Genomic DNA, 18877 nt, shown 5'->3' with positions numbered 1-18877 from the left:
CCACCTTTTTGGACCGACACCAAGTAGAATTTTAGGTGGACTGGGGTTGAGCCACTGCTCTGGTATAATTTACTTCCTGCCACATTAGGTGGTCAGTGGCCCACCTTAAAACATAACCCACTCATCAGGTGTTTATTAGCAGGGTACCAGATTTTCTGGTTAAGAAAATCAATTAGAAAAGAAATTGCAGTACAAATTTCCAACTATTCAACCTTGAGGTGTGGGAGCATTGTTTACATGTAGACAGACTTCTTAGTGAAGCCTTCAGATCCCAGTTAACTAAGATCTCAGCCATTTGAGAAGGGTTCCCAAAGAGTGCCTGACAGAGGATTGGCTGAAGCCCAGGGGGAATTCACATAAGCTTAAGGGTTAGGAACCCTGGAGGACTGTAATAGATATTTGCTGCTGAAATTCAGCACTTGAGGAACCTGACTCTTAGGATTGGACAGCTTCCAAGTGGTAATTTCCCTCCCTGTTCCCAGTTTTTGTCTCTATTTCCCCCTCTCATTACATAGCCCATGTCCAAGTAAACAAGAAAAGCTGTATTATGTAAGGAAGCTTGTATAGCTGAGATTCTGTTGGAAGATCTGTAATGCTAGGTGAATCCACAGCAGTAAAGGGGGTATTGTGGGGGATCCAGATGTTAGAAGTGGATTACGTTGGATGCACCTAAAGGTGTGGTTGGGATTTATGACTCTGTACTGTGAAATGAGGGGGAAAAAAAACCTTAAAAGTTTAGATGTAATCATCTCCAAATTGGCTGCTTTGGAAGACCAGCAGAGAGGGCTTTGGGAGAAGAGTCAGCTAGATAACTGGGCTACATAATGGGGGCGTGGGGCTGGGGGAGGGGACTTGTTCATGGGGGCCTGTTATCTCATTCTAGCCTCTCTTTGTCCAGTAGTTGTAAAAACCTGTGATGTTATTGCTGGAACTTTGAATTCAGCAGTTGCTAAGCACCTGCTGTTGTATTTCAGGCTGTAGGTTTAGACCTTAGGGTTACAGAGTCAAAACAGGTCGCCCAGTGTGATATGGGAGACAGATGTTCACAAATAATTACCCTTTCGTGTTATTCATATCAATGCATAGAGGTTCACAGGGTCCTGGAACATCAGTTTAGTCTGGTTCCCTGATTTTCTACAGAAGGCAGCTGAGGCCCACAGCAGGAAGGAGACTGGTTTAAGTAATGCCAAAAGAACCAGAACCTGGGTTTTTTGATGATTGGACTGAAATATGATCACCATCCTTGAAGACATAATTCCTATCTGCTTTAAACCCACTTCTTCGATAATGTCCCCTTGACTGCCCTCTTTTCCTCCGATACCATTTTAAACTATTTTGTCCTTGTATTTATTGCGCTTTTATGGAAGATCTTACTTCCTCTTTTAGATCTCGAACGTGATTAGGACAGGCACCATGCCAGCTTCGGTCTTCGTACCTATCTCATTTCCTGTCCTCAGCACAATATGAATAACTGTTTAATTGAGCCTTACAGTAGGACAAGTTGGGTTTGAACCTGCCTCTCCATTGAGACACGTTGGCCAAAGACACCGTGGCCAAATCACCTCTCTCTACGTCAATAAAAATTCCTAACATTTGGGCCACATGAATACATACTATATTGGGAATTTGAGTGAGGTCAGTTACTGTTTGATGGCTGAGTTCTGGAGGCGGTACGCACGGACTTGCAGCAACACTTGGGGAGAAATACATAGAACTCGTAGACTCGGCCCGCCCGCGGCCCGGCATGGCGGCAGCCTTTCCGGGCGCCAGGAGCGGGGGGACGGGGCGGGGCGGGGCTGCGCAGGGGTGCGGCGCGACGGCTCTGTTGCCGGAACTAGTCCGGGTCGCGCGCCTGGACGAACGTAGCCCGCCCCGCCCCCTCCCCCCGCGGGTGGAAACAAAGGGGGCTCAGCGCGCGGCGATCAGCCGTGGGGGAAAGGGGCGGAGCGACTGGCGGTCTCGCGCCCTGGGATCGCGAGGTTTGTTCCGGAGAGGGGGCAGGGTGGGGTGGGAGCGACCCAGACCCGAGAAGTGGGAGGGCCGTGTGCTCGCGCATCTTGCGGCCTAGCGGCGGGGGGCGTCGCTTGCGCGCGCAGCGGAGGGTACTGCGCCGGCGCGTCCGGTCCGCGAGCACCGGGGAGGGGCGCAGCGGGGCGGGGCCCCCCTCGTGCAGCGGTGCTGGGTCGTGTGACGGCCGGGGCGGTTAGGGCGCGGGGGCCGAGAGGATGGAGCCCCCGAGGCGTTAGCCGACTTTTGTCAGCTCTGGGCGTGCAGCCGTCGTTTCTTGGCGCGGCCCGTGTGATGGTGCCGGGAGGAAGGAAGCGCCGTGATAGCGCCTCGGTCGGAGCCCGGGTTCCAGGGTTGAGAAGGCCCGGGAACAGAGGATCTGGCAAGCTGGCCGCTGGCTGGACGAGCGGTCACAATAGGAGGCGGTGGCCCGGCGAGGAGCCGCGGGAGTAGCCCCGCAGGGCGGAGCCTTCCTTTGCAGGTACTGGCTGCCGCAGCCGTTGGTTCCCGCACGAGGGCGGGACGGGCCGAGCCTTGGGCCGTTGGGAGCCTGCGGGGCCGCGCTAGAGATGAGGTTGCTTGGTGTTCAGCGGGGCGCGGCCGGGCCGCCCGGCGCTCTTTGTTCCCGAGGCAGAGGCGAGGAGGTGCGGGCACAGCCCTCGGGAGCGCCGGCCCGCCGCGTCTGGCAGATGGCCTCGCTCTTTCGCTCCCTCCCTTTTTGCCCAGGCGCAGGTGAAATGATGTCACTCAGGAGAACGCAGAACCCGGTCAGAAGGGTCCTGTCTCCGTCCTTGTGACGCCGCGGGTTTCTGAACAGGCTGCGTTTTGTTCTCAGGGGATGGGAATTCTTCCTTTCAGGGCTGAAGAATGAAAGAGATTGGTTTTGAGCCGAGAGTTTTTCAGAGTATTGAGGGCCAAAGAGAATAAAGTTTTCGTTTACGTGTGTAGGACTTGTAAGACCTTGTTTTTTCTTTATGCTCCAAAATGATGTATACTGTTAACATTAAAAGTTGGGTATGTTAGTTCTTGCACCGTAAATAGAAACGAATAATGTAATATTGAATTGCCTTTTCTCTTTTCTTACGAGGCGCACTTAATATACGAAAATTTAAGTGTATGCAAATCATTCACAGTCGTTTATTACCTTAGAATTGCAGGCCTTTTTGGATACTATTTGGCCTCGATTGCAGATACTGTTGTTAACACAGTTACCGCAAAATTCCTTTAAGTAGGTAGCAGCCCTGGTAACTAGTCTTAAATTTTTTTTTAAATCCATTCTCTCAGTTTTTAAGAAATCAAAACTTAATGAGGATCTAGGGACAGTTGGGATCAAAGTAAAATTGTTTCTGTTTTCCATTAGGAAGAAATTGGGCTTCTATAGAAGTAACAATACAAGACCAAATATAAGGATCAGATCAGTTGCATTGCAGCTGGCATGTGTGCAATACTTGCAGTAAATAGATGAAAATTACTGACTAGATTTTTAAGTAGGAATTGTATCATTTAATGTACTCCAGCTCTTGCTGGCTCATAAATGTATTGGCATAGTATATTTCACTTTTGAAAACCTATTAAACCTTAAATCTATTCATTATATGGGTTCAATTTTAAGTTGATATTTGTAATTTTCTGTAAGGCTTGTTTCTAAAAGACTCGGTAGCCTTGAGAGGTTATAGTTGAATAAATTTTGCCACAAATTAGCCACGTGCTCCTCAAGTCCTCATCTGTAAAATATGAGAGTTGGATTTAAATGTTCTCTGTGGTCCCTCCACTTCTGATATCTTCTGTGACTCTGGAAGGTAGTGTGTTTCTGTACTTGTTGAGTTTTATATACCCATCCAATTTTTATAGCTAAACTTAAGTTGGAAGTTATTAATCTGAATAAATATTGAGAATTTTCTTTACTAGAGCAACCTGATTTTTGAGCAAGGGTGGACAGAGGATGGCACAGTTAGACATAATTGAATGTGTTAGCATCATAATGTGGAGCGTAGACCTGTTGTGTCTCTGCAATTGCTTTGGATGAGGCTTTTGGTTACATCGCTAGACTGTTTATTTTATTTATTTTTGGCTGTGTTGGGTCATTGTTATTGCGCGCGGGCTTTCTCTAGTTGTGGCGAGCAGGGGCTACTCTTCTTTGCGGTGCGCAGGCTTCTCATTACCGTGGCTTCTCTTGTTGCAGAGCACGGGCTCTAGGTGCGCGGGCTTCAGTAGTTTTGGCATGTGGGCTCAGTAGTTGCGGCGCACGGGCTTAGTTGCTCCGCGGCATGGGGGATCTTCCCGGACCAGGGCTCGAACCTGTGCCTCCTGCATTGGCAGGCGGATTCTTAACCACTGTGCCACCAGGGAATCCCCGGTAAGGTAGTTCTTGATTAGTCCTGTGATTGTTGTGTAGTGTCTGGGTCTAGTCACTAGTTTTCTGGTTGTTTCCTGCTAACCACATGTATCAGGCATCTGTTTTCATGTAGGTTCATCTTTGGTTAAATCATAGCTTGCTTTATGTTTTCTCTCGACAGAGTGTATGGATTGTGAACACATACTTGAACTCTATAGTGGTAATCTAGTTAATTTGTTCAGCAAATGTTAGATTCCTAACATCACATTGTCTATCTGTAGATCAAGCAAATGCTTGAACTCTATAATGAATTAACGAGTGAGTTTTGAGCAAGTAGACAAAGAGGGGCCATGTACACAGTCTTATTTTTCCCCTAGCTCTTCTGTCATTTCATGTTCCTTTTTAAAGGATCTGAACACTTTTCCTTCTCCCCTCTATGTTAGGGGTCCCTGTTGTCCTCATTTATTCCTGTTGAATTTGTCCCTCCCTAGACTGAATCTCTTTGAGGGCAAGAAATATTTCTTTTTGTTTTCACAGCATCTAGCACATGGTAGACATGCAGTAAGTATTTGAATTAATTGTGACTTTTATTCAGTAAGACTTATAAAGCACTCAGTCACACTTCATCTTTTCAAATGTGTGTATGTGTGTGTATATATGTATAAATTTTTTATTGATTTGGACTGGTCATGGTCTAGATATTTTCCAAATCCATGTAATTCTTAAGAGATAAATCTTGAAAAGATGGTTTAGAGCAATCTACTTTGAGGTTACCAGAGTAAGTAAAATGATTTTAGACATACTTCCTTGAGGGGAAAATAATCCTTGTGCGTGCAAATCTGGATTGTGGAAGTGAAGGAAAGAAAAATTTATTAAAAGAATGTGTAAGTCTTAACTTTTCCTAACCTTTATGTTCACCTGCTCGGTACATGTAATGGTTAGAGACTTCCTTAGTTGCACGTGCCTCCCTTCCCCCCTTTCCCATTAATTTGTTGGACTGTGGGGTGAGAAAGGAGGGTGGAGCCTTTCAGCTATTTTCACCAGCCCTGGTTCTGCTCTGTTCCCAGAAAGACATGGGCCCATTTTGTTGTTTGCCTTAACTCAAGAATGGGAATAATAGTTTATTTTAAAAAAAGAGGGTCCCATTGCTGGACAGTAATGGTCCTTCCCCGGTAAGTAGTACCAGTTCTTGAATGGTTTAATGACTGCATAATAGTCCGCCAAGCACACATACCATAATCTCACTTAACAAATACTTATTTGTTAAACATTTAGGTTACTTTTAGTTCTCTTTTAAATTGTTGCTGTAATGTGATGAACATATTTGTGCTTATGGCTTTTCTCATATTTTGGAATATAATCTCAGAATTTGTCAGATTCGAACTGTTAAGTTGTTAATGAAATCTCCTTGATTACTTTCCAGGAGATTAATATTTGCCATCATGGAAGTAGTGAGAATATTTGGATTTTTAGATAATTTGGATTCGACCGCTTCATTTTTTAGGTACCCAGACTTGGACCTAGAGGAGTAAGGCACTTGTTGGAGTCAACGTTGACCAAGCACCTACCTTGTCATTTTTTGTTTTGTTTTTTTCCCTTTGTCTGTTAGCCTATGATTTGAGTGCCTTTGAGCAGATGGTACGCAGCTTTTGTAACAGTGAACAATTTTTTTTCTGGAGAGTAATGTGGCCATTTTGGAGAAGGCCGTTTGGCCTTTTGAGCAATTTATTTTGTGGAAAGTACATTATTTAATACTGGTCTAGAGATCATACACCTGTATATCCTCTACTTCACTTATATGAGAAAAATGTAAATGAAGGAAGCTGTCATCAGAAGTGATTTTGGAGGAAGCAAGTTCTGGGACAATATGTGGACCTAAGTCCAATGTTATTTTTAACACAATAACTACAACAATTTGCCACATTAACAATAATACTACACTGTAACACAAAGGTTAAATTGTTGGTTATATTATGGTTACCAAGACAGGGAAAGGCCGCATTAAACAGAAGATGTCCTTAAAATAGTAATGTGTTATTGCTTAAAAGGTTAAACTGTTTTCTATAATTCTAGTCTTGTGAAACAGAAAACAGTTATGCTGGGTGAATTAGTCGTATAGTTGTATGTAAATAAACATTAGAAATGAGAAGTGTAGGGAGTTGCAGATTCAGTCCCATCTCAGGAATGTTTTCATGGCAGGACTTTTTAAATATAGGTGCATCCTGAGAGAAGGCTGAAGTTACCATGTCTTTGTAATGCTCAGCAGTTCGTAGGTTAGGGAAAAATAGAACTGTATTGATTTTCAGATATAGTATAACCTCAGTAATCTTAACTGAGGGAGAGTTAGGGAAGTAGTGGAAGTCAGAAACAACTTACAAGGAAACATTTATTTTTAAATGTTTAAAATAGCTTTAAATAGGCATTGTGGAATAGTTGTTCCTTACTAATCCAACTAGGTAGATTATAAAGAAGAATGTTACTTTTCAAATTCTTCAGTTAGAAGGTGGTTTAGTGGGTTGAGTCTGAACCTTAGAGCCAGATAGACTTGGCTTCAAATTATGGCTCTGGTGTTTATGAGATGTTTCGCTTTAAGCAAGTTGGTTAACCCTAACTTGCAGTATGTAAAGATCAGAAAGCCCAGTTTGGTTCCTGGCATGAAGTTTACTATTACCAGATTGAGGTTTTAGAAACTGCTGTATTGCTTAGATAAAAAGTCATCTTTCATAATTAAACTAATACAGCTAGATTTTGGAGAAGAAACTCCTTGAGTATGGCACAACAGTTTTTATTCTATTATATACATGTATGTTATGTTAGTTTTCTATTGTGTGTAACAAATAACCACAAATTTAGTAGCTTAAAACACAAATCTATTATCTCACAGTTTCCATGGATTGAAGTCCTGGTATGGGTTAGCTGTAGAGTCTTCTGTTCAGGGTCTTATTTGGCTGGAGCTGTGATTTTTATTAGAGACTTAATGGCCTCTTCCAAGCTCACTGTTGTTGGTGTAATGTGGTTCTTGTGATTATAGGGCTGAGGTTCCCCCACTTTCTTGCTGGCTGTGCACTGGTGACCATTCTCAGTTCCTAGGTGCCCCCTCAGGTCTCTTACCACATGGCCCCCTTCATATGACTTCTCAAAACACAGCAGCTTAGTCTATAGGGTTGGCAGGAGAATCTCTTTAGGAAGGGCTCAACTTCTCTTTTGAGAGCTTTCTCTGATTGTCAGGCCTACCCAAGGTAATCTCCCCTTTGATTAACTTAGCATTCAGTGACTTGGAATCTTAATTATATTTGAAAATCCCTTCACCTGTGTGAAAGGGTTTGTGTAATTTAGGTCATATAATTTAACCTAATCATGGGAATGAAATTCACCATATTTACAGTCCTGCCCACATACCAGGGAGGGATGGATTATACAAGAGATATACACCAGAGGTGGGAATCTTGGAGACCATCTTAGAATTCTCTCTTCCCTTCTCTCCCCCTACTCTCCCCGCTTCCCCCCCGCAAGGACCAGGGTTTGCCAATTTTTTACTTACATATTACTGAAATCTGTTTTCCCAGCCAACTCTTGTAGTAGCAGTTTGTGAGACTGCTTTAGGTATGATAGTTGAAGGTAGATGGCCTTGTTAAAACACTCTTCAAATGTACTTATTGTGCAAAGTGTAAGCTTAAGATTGCAGAAAGAACATGAAGCCTACATCAAGGAACAGACCATTTTGAGAGACGAGAGAATTGCTTTAAAGTGGCAAAAGCACTCCTTACATTGAATGAGTCAGGAATGTGAAAAATACTTCTTCCTTTGAAATATTTTCTACTCTTGCCCTCAGATAAACCCAAGGCTCCTACCTCTATTCTAATTTTTGCCTGTATTATGGCATTAAATATTTTAATGCCATAAATATTATGGCATTTAAAACATTTTTCTGTAGTTGGCTGCTTGCATCTTTTTTTTTTTAACTAGAATAAGCTCCTTGAGGGTGGGATCCATGTTTTATTTTCTTTTCTCACATAGCTCTTTGCTTATAAGAGGCAGTGAGTAAATATTCCTTGATTCAGTCATTCATGCTTCATCACAGTGGTAAAGGATATTGGCACATTCATGTTTATAGTACAGAGATAAGCTTTAGTTCATGTCCACAACATTTTGTGGAGCAGTACTAATGAATTCTAAAGTTACTGCCCTCAAGTTTTTTGCTTTCAATCCTAGGAAGGTCTTTGGAAGTAATTTTACTGTTAGCAACAGGCCTGGTCATTTATCTGTTTACCAGGCTCATAGCAAACCAGAAACAAAAATGTATAAAGGGGCTAAAGAAGGTTATTATAGCAGGATTATTCATGTAATTAGCATGCCACTTTATGATTTGTCTCTGCCTTCCTCTCTGGCTACTTCCTTACTGACCAGTTACACTGAACATTTTGTAGTTTCTTGACTACACTGTTACCAATACCTCTCCAAAGCACCAGTATGGACCATTATCACAGAAAGATACTTTTTTATACAGTGATTTGCTTTTGTTTCTTTTTTGTAGCATATACTTCTTGAAGGTAGGAAATCATGACTATCTTTTGTTTTAGTGCCTGTCACAGAATAGACACTTAACATGTAAGGGAATGAGTGCAGCAATGAAACTAAAAACAAGACAGCCTTAAAGCACATGGTTTTTAGTGTAGGAACAAGCGGGTACATAAACCTTAACCCCCAAAGGCAGTTCATGCCACAGCACAGTGGAACAGGTGATACTCATGATGTCTGTGATCAAAAATACTACAGATTAAGTATACTTACATATGAATTTAAGGGGATTAACTCACAATCTCGTCAAGCATTTAAAACATGCAGTCATTTACTTTGAGGCTTATGATCTTGTCCTTTATTCATTAGGAAGGTTGCTAGGTTTGTGTTGAATAGAGCTGAGATATCCACAATGAAAATCTTGTTTTCTATACTTGTGATCACTATAGAAATTTTGCCATAGATGTTCTGAAATCTCTCTTTCCTTGCATGATCATTTGGAAGGTTAGCTTAAAAAGAGAATGAAAAATTAATCATCGCCAGGAAGACACTAATCTTTCTGTACTTAAGTGATTTTTACTTCAGGTTTTCTTGACGTGAAGTCTTATCTATCATTTAGGGTTTCAGAATTAATGCCAACAGAAAAGATATCAATAGATATTATATGGGAAACATAGGAAGGACTTTGCGTTCTTGAGCAGTGCTATTTTGCCTTTAAAGAAAGTTTTTATAAGAGAGATCCTTTGCCAGAGGCAACCTTTGTCATCCTTATATTTGTTTTGATGTTTAAGATTAATTTTTTCTTTCTTTTCAGTCTCTGCTAACAAAATCATCAAATACTTAGAAAATCCAGACTGTCCTTCATAGGCATGATTCTCCACATTGGTGCAGCTAGCCATGAACTATCCTTTTCTTCTCCCTCTTTTTCCCAGATATCTCCCGGGGCCAATTCAGCACCTCTACCTGGCCATCCTAACAAGGTGATTTGTGAAAGGGTGAGACTTCAGAGCCTGTTCCCTCTCCTCCCAAGTGATCAGAACACTACCGTTCAAGAGGATGCTCACTTCAAAGCTTTCTTCCAGGTTCTTATATATTTACCCTTTCCCTTCATAGGGCTGAAAGCCACAAGATACATTCTAGGTTGTTTCTAGGAAGGCTTGAAACAAAATTCTCAGAATCTTCTTACTTCTTATTTTCTATTGTATGTGGGAATAAGTATTCTTCTTAGAGGGCGTCTTTAACATAACTTTTTCAGCCAGCTTTTCTGAAGAATGTTTGTCTTGTCTTGAGCTGCTGTTACTATTTGACCACTTAATATTCTTGTTTTTTGATCTTTTGGTCTTAATCACTTGTCCTAATAGGTCAAGTTCTGTAAGAAGGTAGAAGATATTACAGAATATGTGAAATTGTATAGGGAAGGTAAAATGGAAGCATGTAAGGTATTTTTTAAAGCCATCACTACTTATTTGCTTAGCATCCAGAGTTTGATGGTAATGCATATTTCAAAGAAAAAACATGGTTACTTGCCTTTTGTGACTTTTTATACCTGTGGGTAAAATGTGTTTAAAAATTTGGTTACATACAAAATGAAAACAAATTAAGGTATGAATGGATTTAAACTGTCATTAGGTTATTAACAAGAATACTAGGATATGCTCACATAAATCAAATCATTGGCTACTACATTTACAATCCATTATTCCTAGAGAAGCAAGTTTTAGTAATGGAAGTCCTTACTACCACAAAGGAAACTAAGTTACAGAATTGCTTTTGTATACTACGGTTGTGGGCCAAGTGATGTAATTGTACATGTGTATATAAACCTGAGGTAGTGAGAGTTGCTAATCAAAGCTAGGACTTTTGGATAGAGCTAGCTCATTTTCTGTTTGTGTGGGAGTGACAGGTTGGGACTTGGGACTAGTTCTGAAAGAGAAATGCTTGTGACACATTAAATTGGAGGTGTAGGATTTCTGAGGGTAGGTGTGTAGGTGATCTAGGGCTCTTTAATCTGCTTTCCTTGTTAATATTTGTGCCAGGTTCTCTGCTTTGTGTGTATTGTCTCCTTTTGTTTTTTTTTTTTTTTTTTTATGATGGAATGAACTTTTGTTTTTTTTTTTTTTTTAAATATTTATTTATTTATTTATTTATTTATTTGGCTGTGTTGGATCTTCGTTTCTGTGCGAGGGCTTTTTCCAGTTGCGGCAAGCGGGAGCCACTCCTCATCGCGGTGCGCAGGCCTCTCACCATCGCGGCCTCTCCCATTGCAGAGCACAGGCTCCAGACGCGCAGGCTCAGTAGCCGTGGCTCACGGGCCCAGTCGCTCCGCGGCATATGGGATCTTCCCAGACCAGGGCTCGAACCCGTGTCCCCTGCATTGGCAGGCAGATTCTCAACCACTGCGCCACCAGGGAAGCCCCTCTCCTTTTGTTTTTAACCGTCATAATAAACTAGTCCTGGATGGTTTTCTAGATGAAGAAATAGGCTCAGAGAATCTCGCTGAGATGCCCAATTACATATCTAGTTATTGGCAGAACAGAAACTCAAATCCAACTTTTGCTATTTCTTGTCTACTATATCATACCAGCTTTGGATATTAACAGATAATTCTGTAAACACAGTTCAGTGTATGTTAAGAGACATCATCTGTATTGAATTGAATGGCATATTGATTGCCATTTTGGATACATCATTAGCTTGCAAGAGCTTGATCTTTAGCAATAGACCAGTGTAACTAAGGAAGAAATTGACTTTGTACCGTGGCTACTGCCACTAATAAACAGTTATTTGACACTTTCTGTGTTCTCCATACCTCCTTTGAGTCTTTAAGCTAATATTAACTCAATATTAACTTTAAACGCAAAGAGTAGCTGCCAAATGCAATAGATTAAACCCATGTTTTGGGACTTCCCTGGTGGCACAGTGGTTAAGAATCTGCCTGCCAATGCAGAGGACACGGGTTCAAGCCCTGATCCATGCCGACATGCCACAGAGCAACTAAGCCCGTGCGCCTAGAGCTCCGCAACAAGAGAAGCCACCGCAATGAGAAGCCCGTGCACCGCAACAAAGAGTAGCCCCCGCTCGCCGCAACTAGAGAAAGTCTGCGTGCAGCAACGAAGACCCAAGCAACCATAAATATATAAATTAATTAGTTTTTTTAAAAAAGAATTAAACCCATGTTTTGAAAATAAAACCAAAAAGTTAGACCCAATTCCATTTGGATGTTGCAGAAAGGTGAAAGGTATTGCTGGTAAATTTTTATTTATAGTCCTAATTTAACTTAAATCTTACTTTTCTCTAACTTTAGAATAAGGCCCTCAATGTACTTTGCTCCCAAGAGAGACTGGAGATTTTCTTTGCCCACTTATTACCCTACCACTGTTCCACATGAAGCAAAGTAAATCCTCACATCCCCTTCGAGATATTGTCAGATACCTTCAACCAATTCTGATACCATAATTGGGTGTGATTTCTTAGTTCCAGTTATGGTTCTCATCCTTATAAAACTTAGTTGCCATGTAAAAACGAGAACCTATGCAGCCACGTCGTATCCTCAGAAAGTTATTCCCTTAATGCATTGTTTTCTCTCGGCTTTCCTCCAAGTTCCTTTCCTCCCAACTCTTCCTGCTTTTCCTTCCCCCTTGACTCCATCCATTCTAAACAGACTCACCTACCTCTTCCATTTTTTTCTTAAAGCACCCTCTCCACTTCCATATTGTAGCTGAAACTAGTCTCTTTTATGAGGACATCATTTTCCCTGTAGCCTTCTCTAAGGGTAAAGAAATTACTGCTTTTTCCTGCTCCAAGCATGGGATTGGGTATGTGGCTAGTAGGTAGGATGGTCATAGAGGTGAAGGAAAGTGTTGATACTCTCCTGGATCCTTGTTTTTAATCACCAGTCTTCTTTGAACAAAAAGCTCATCCTGTTTTTGATCTCTTTTTATCATTCATCTCCACTACTTACCAAGTTTGTGTCACTGTCCTTGTTTATTAAAGACTTTTGCACTTTGCTCCTTTTTACTTGTTTCTCTAGTCAAAATCTTTCAAATTTTGCGTGTTTTTTAATTTTAAAAATTATGAAATATTTCATATATGCAAGTTATAAAATATAAAGAAGACATATGTATAAGTTTTAAAAACCCACCATCTAGCTGAAGAAATCAGCTATTGCCAATGTTTTAGAAGCTTCCATAGTATATTCAGGTGCTGTCCCAAACCTGTGCCTTGGGTAAACCTCTGTTGAATTTTGTGTTTAGTATCTCTTTGCTTTTCTGTGTGGTTTTTTTACCACATATAGTATACCTCAATACTATACTATTTAGTTTCTGAACTTAATATAAATGGTATCATACTTTGTGTATTTTTGTCATTTTTAGATTCATCCATATTGATGCATGTGGCTGTGTCCTGTAGATTCATTTTCCAGCTTTTAGCGTTGCATTTATATGAATGTACTGTACTGTAGTTTATCCCTTCTCTTTTTGATGGACATTTGGGTAGTCTCCAGTTTTCTATTATTATCATTACAAACAGTGCTGCCATGAATATTCTTGTGTGTTTCCTGGTGTACATTTAGTTGGTATTTTAATGTTCCTTTAAAAATGGTGGCTTTGTGTACTTCTTGCTCTGTTTTTTTTTTTTCCCTACAAAAGAGGTTTGAGTAGATGCACATTAGAATCAAAGTGCCTCCTGTAACTTTTTTAAATTAAAATTAAGGTATAATTAACATACAGTAAAATTCACCTTTTTCCGTGTACAGGTCTGTGAGTTTTGACAAACGCATACAGACGTGGGAACCATTGCAATCAAGATATAGGATAGTTTCAGCACCCCCCAAAATTCCCTCATATCTGTTTGCTATCAGCCCCCTATAATTTTAAAATTAACAGTTTCATGCTACCAACCAATTCAGTGATTGTGATTGAAGATTGTATGCTTTCATTAAAAAGTCATGTACATCGTGGGGAACTTGAATTTCAGGTGTGGCACAACCCTTGATTTCAGGTGTGTGTGTGTTTAACATATATATACATTCTTTTTTTTAATATTCTTTTCCATTATGGTTTATCATAGGATATTGAATATAGTTTTCTGTGCTATACAGTAGGACCTTGTTGTTTATCCATTCTATATAGAAAAGCTTACATCTGCTGACCCCAACCTCCCACTCCACCCCTCCCCCAGTCTGCTCCCCCTTGGCAACCACAAGTCTGTTCTCTATGTCTGTGAGTCTGTTTCTGTTTTGTAGATAGGTTCATTGGTATCATACTTTAGTGATATCATATGGTATTTGTCTTTCTCTTTCTGACTTCACTTAACATGATTATCTAGTTGCATCCATGTTGCTGCAAATGGCATTATTTCGTTCTTTTTTATGACTGGGTAGTATTCCATTTGTGTGTGTGTATACACACACACACACACCCCTCACATATTCGTTATCCGTTCTTCTATTGATGGACATTTAGGTTGTTTCCATGTCTTGGCTATTGTGTACAATGCTGCTATGAACGTAAGGGTGCATGTATCTTTTTGAATTAGAGTTTTGTCTGGATATATGCTCAGGAGTGGGATTGCTGGATTGTATGGTAATTCTGTTTTTAGTTTTCTGAGGAACCTCCATACTGTTTTCCATAGTGGCTGTACCAACTTACATTCCCACCAACAGTGTAGGAGGGTTCCCTTTTCTCTTCAGGGCTGTGTATGTGTGTGTGCATGCACGCACGTGTCTTAATACAGCTATTTGATAACTTTACTTTGTAAATTTACTAAAGTTAGGTGATTGAAATTTGTTGATTTATACATATAAAGAAATATATTAGATTTCTGAAAGACTACTGTAAAAATGTCTCTTCTCCAGCAAATTTATAGACTTAATAAAAATTTTAGCCAAAAATATAAGAAATTTTTTATTTTAGAGCTTTACGGAGTTATCCTTTTTCCCCCCATTAATTAATTTATTTATCTACTTTTGGCTGCGTTGGGTCTTCATTGCTGTGCGCAGGCTTTCTCTAGTTGTGGTGAGTGGGGGCTACTCTTCGTTCCGGTGTGCGGGCTTCTCACTGTGGTGGCTTCTCTTGTTGTGGAGCACGGGCTCAGTAGTTGTGGCTCACAGGCTCTAGAGCGCAGGCTCAGTAGTTGTGGCACACGGGCTTAGTTGCTCCATGGCAAGTAGGATCTTCCTGGACCAGGGCTCAAACCCATGTCCCCTGCATTGGCAGGCAGATTCTTAACCACTGCGCCACCAGGGAAGTCCTAGAGTTATCCTTAAATTCATAAGATCATCAAAGGAAAGACAGGAACAAAAACTTTTCCAAAAATTGTCATAAAGGGAAGTATACCATAATGATACTAAATCATGTTGTAAAGAAATAGTTTCAAGTCAGTGAGTTCCATGTTGTTAAAATACAGTGGATGTTTTGCAGCCCTCATTCTACATGACCTCTTAGTTGAACCCTTGAAACTCCATTACACTGGCTTTCACCATCACACTCCACTCTCCTCTCATCAGGTAGTCAATGTAAAATGTTGGAGCTTCTCAGGGTTCAGTATTGGGCCTCCTTTTCATTGTATAAACTATTTTGAGCAATTTTTGTCAATGCCTGTAACTTCGTCGACGTACCATCTATCTGTAGTATACCAAAAAGTACTGATTAACATATCTAGTCTGAGCTTCAGTTGTCTGCAGAATGACTCCATGTGGAGGGATCCCTTGATTCACAGGGATCCCTTGATTTCAGGTTGTTCTTAACAGCTTTTCTGTTTTTGTTGGTTTCATGTTTATGCTTCAGATTATTTCATTGATCCTTGTTTATAGCTTCTGTGGAACTAAATATAGCATTTGAAAACAGTACAATTACAGCATCAATGTAAATCAGTTTTTGTGAACCAGTGATGTTCTAAGAAAAATCTGGGACTTAAGGTTGTTAATACATTATTCAGAAATTAGCCAAACAGGCCTCCCTAAACTCAGGAAGCCACTGCTGGGTTAGCAGTTATGGCCAATGAATATAGAAACATAATATTTTCACACGGTATTTTATCCTCTTCATTATGATGGAATTGCAATATGTTATACCACTACATTCCCTTTGCAAGCACTCACTGCACATAAAATTGTTCTGTTCTTTGGCCTTTTATGAAAAAACACAAACTTGAACCATGTCAAAAAGCAAAGGTCTGATTTTTTTTTTTTAATGCATGCTGTGGTAATTTTTTTTTTTTTTTTTTAAATCTTTAATTCTTTTTTTTTTTTTTTTTTTAAGAAATTCACGTTCTTTTATTTATTTATTTATGACTGTGTTGAGTCTTCGTTTCTGTGCGAGGGCTTTCTCTAGTTGCGGCAAGTGGGGACCACTCTTCATCGCGGTGCGCGGGCCTCTCACCATCGCAGCCTCTCTTGTTGCGGAGCACAGGCTCCAGACGCGCAGGCTCAGTAATTGTGGCTCACGGGCCCAGTTGCTCCGTGGCATGTGGGATCTTCCCAGACCAGGGCTCGAACCCGTGTCCCCTGCATGAGCAGGCAGATTCTCAACCACTGCGCCACCAGGGAAGCCCCTGTGGTAACTTTTGAAAACAGAATATTTGAAGTCTCTTTTCCCTCCCGTACCTACAAGTAAAATAACATTCCAGGAGGATGTACTGTTTGAGTGGTTATGAGGTTGGATTTTGTTCTGAAATCTTTTGAGCTGAGGAATCAAAGCTGTGCATTGGAAAATTAAAGTCCTTTGTGAAGTATATGAAACAGGACTATATATATGTTGTGTAGTTCAAAGGCAGTATATTCACTGAATTGTCTTTTGTACATCTTCACTAATAGAAACATTTTACATAAATTTGAATATAGTTTAAACAAAGACTTTTCGTTTGTGGAAAATTAAATGAAAGAATGTGTAGAGATCATTTTGTAAATTGTGTGATTCAAATGTAAAGTTATTAATTACTTGCTTATTATTTACAAAAAGGGATCTGTCTTGGTGGTGGTTCTTTATTAGCAAGTTGCTTTATGTAGAGTGTTTCAGTTTTCTAAGTGCTTTCATGTCTCTTATTTTAAATTAATGGAATTCAGTAAGTGTTTTCTCTCGCGGGCCATTTAAATTTAATGGTTGTGGAATGAGAAACTTAATCTTTTGTCAGATAGAATAAGGCAAATAGAGTCTGGAAGTTCAAAAGAGGATTGGGAACTCATAAATCATGCTATGCTTATTTATTTGTAAATCTGAGATGAATGGTAGTCCTGAATAATGAGGGGAGAGCGGACCAGGTTATTGGAGATTTTACCTCCCCGACTCTAGTTGCCCCCTTGCTCCTTTGAGAAGTCCTTGGGGCTCACTAGTGTTTGCTGAAATCAGAAGTACTTTTCAATCACCATTTTTAATCTAGAACTTGGAACCTGTTTCTGCTTTGGGGAAAGTTTGCATTATCTTCAAGACTTCCTGATTGACATATATATAAATATTATTTATATTTTATGTGTGTGTGTTTATACATATGCACGTGTGTTTGTATTTTTTTTTCTCCCATGGTATTTAGCATTTAATCATTTCTGATTTGCTTTTTTGAAACTGTGGAATACTTTCTTATGGGTTGTTTTCACTTCTAATAATGATGTTTTGGTTATAAAGATTTGGTGTTACAGAGGTGTAATCCTGTACTCATTTTATCAGATGCTGAATACTGAGTATAAAAGCTAGCTAGCTAATTTTCTTCTGTCCTTCCTTCCTTCCTCCCTTGATCCCTGAATCTGCATCCGTATTCTGTACTGTAGTATCTCTACAGTATTCTGTACCAGTAGAGACAGTACTAGTACCTGACTTCACTCAACATCTTACAGGTTTAAGTTGTCAACATCTAGTACTTTCTAAAGTCAGCCTACTGGCACAGAGTCAGCAGGGACAGGAGGGAACTGCTCCCCCCTGAGATTTCAAAACAAATTTTTCTGTAATGGTGAGTTTATCCTTAGGGACTTTTCTTAAGAGAGTCCCTTATCTCTTAGTTCAGTGGTTCTCAGAGTGTAGTCCCAGACGAGCAATACCAAGCATCATATGGGATCATGTTAGAAATGCAGAATTCTTGGGTCCCAATCCAAACTCTCTGAATCAGAGACTGGGGAGTGGACCCAACAATCTGGTGTTTCTGATGCATGCAAAAGTTTGAGAACCACTGTCCTAGGTAATGGGAGTATCCCTCCAGATTCTGCTTTGCATTTACTTCTGTCAAGAGTCGTTGTGGTAGCATAATTCTAAATCAGTTTTTATATTAATTTCTAAGTTTAGAGGTTCACAGACAACATGGGTAGTGAAAAATTTGAACCCCAGCCTTGGTGTGAGGAGCTAACCTGTTGTTTGAGTTCTCAGGGATGTGATCCCTCCTCCAGTTCTCAATACATACAGAGTAGACACTCTGTGCCAATGGCTGATTTCTTCTAGTCTTCCCTTTTATTGAAAGCATAGTACTTTGGAAATTTTGGCCTTATGCAGGGGTGTCAGTGATAAGACCTTATCTTCTGTCCCTCCTGCGAATATCAAAAAACAAACCTGGTTTTCAGTTTTCCTCTTTGTTTCTGGTCCTTGGAAATTTCTCTTTTTCTCTGAATCCAGCAATACCTTAAAAAAATTTTTTTTTGTTTTTTGTATTTAAGCCATTATTTCTAGATGTTTATGTTAGGATTTTCACTTTTAGTCCATGATTTTGTCACAGAAGTCGTTATAGTTACTTTATATCAAAGTTTACAATACTTATTTCTGTTCTGTAACTACAACAGTGATCTTTCATGCCTTGTCCTGTGTTGATTATAATAATTGAAAACCAGTAAACATTCTTCATAGTATTAGGAATACTTGTATAGTCTTTGCAGAACCAAGTAGCATGTTTGGCCCATGGAGGAGGAGTTGTAATGTTTTGACTACCTATCCTACTCAGAGGATGCTTTAGGTGACAAAATGATATGGATTTGTTTTCGTCTTTGTCCTCCACTCTCTGATTGCCTTTTTTTTTTTTTTTTAATATTTATTTTCTTTA

General features: G+C 40.2%; 1 protein-coding gene across 10 annotated transcripts in view; it reads left to right on the top strand.

Moving 5' to 3' along the window:
- RNF38 (ring finger protein 38) overlaps positions 1-18877 on the top strand; it is a 123095-nt gene that overhangs the window by 62562 nt on the left and 41656 nt on the right. The window contains exons 1-2 of one of the 10 annotated variants that reach the window (XM_036855573.1): positions 2045-2488; positions 9793-9942. The exons of 1 other annotated variant lie outside the window; for it this stretch is intronic. Coding sequence is in view for 3 of the 9 variants with exons in the window: in XM_036855568.1 (XP_036711463.1) it covers positions 9793-9942 (150 nt within the window). In the remaining 6 variants the exon portion in view is untranslated. Of the gene's footprint in view, positions 1-1931; positions 1980-2044; positions 2489-2751; positions 2775-9792; positions 9943-18877 lie in introns of those variants that run through there. 8 more of the 10 variants (XM_036855576.1, XM_036855575.1, XM_036855570.1 and 5 more) reach the window with 8 other exon arrangements.

This window comes from Balaenoptera musculus, chromosome 6, assembly GCF_009873245.2.
Source record: "Balaenoptera musculus isolate JJ_BM4_2016_0621 chromosome 6, mBalMus1.pri.v3, whole genome shotgun sequence".
Taxonomy (NCBI): Eukaryota; Metazoa; Chordata; class Mammalia; order Artiodactyla; family Balaenopteridae; genus Balaenoptera; species Balaenoptera musculus.
Note: the sequence above shows the minus strand (reverse complement) of the source record. Positions and strands in the feature narration are given on the sequence as shown.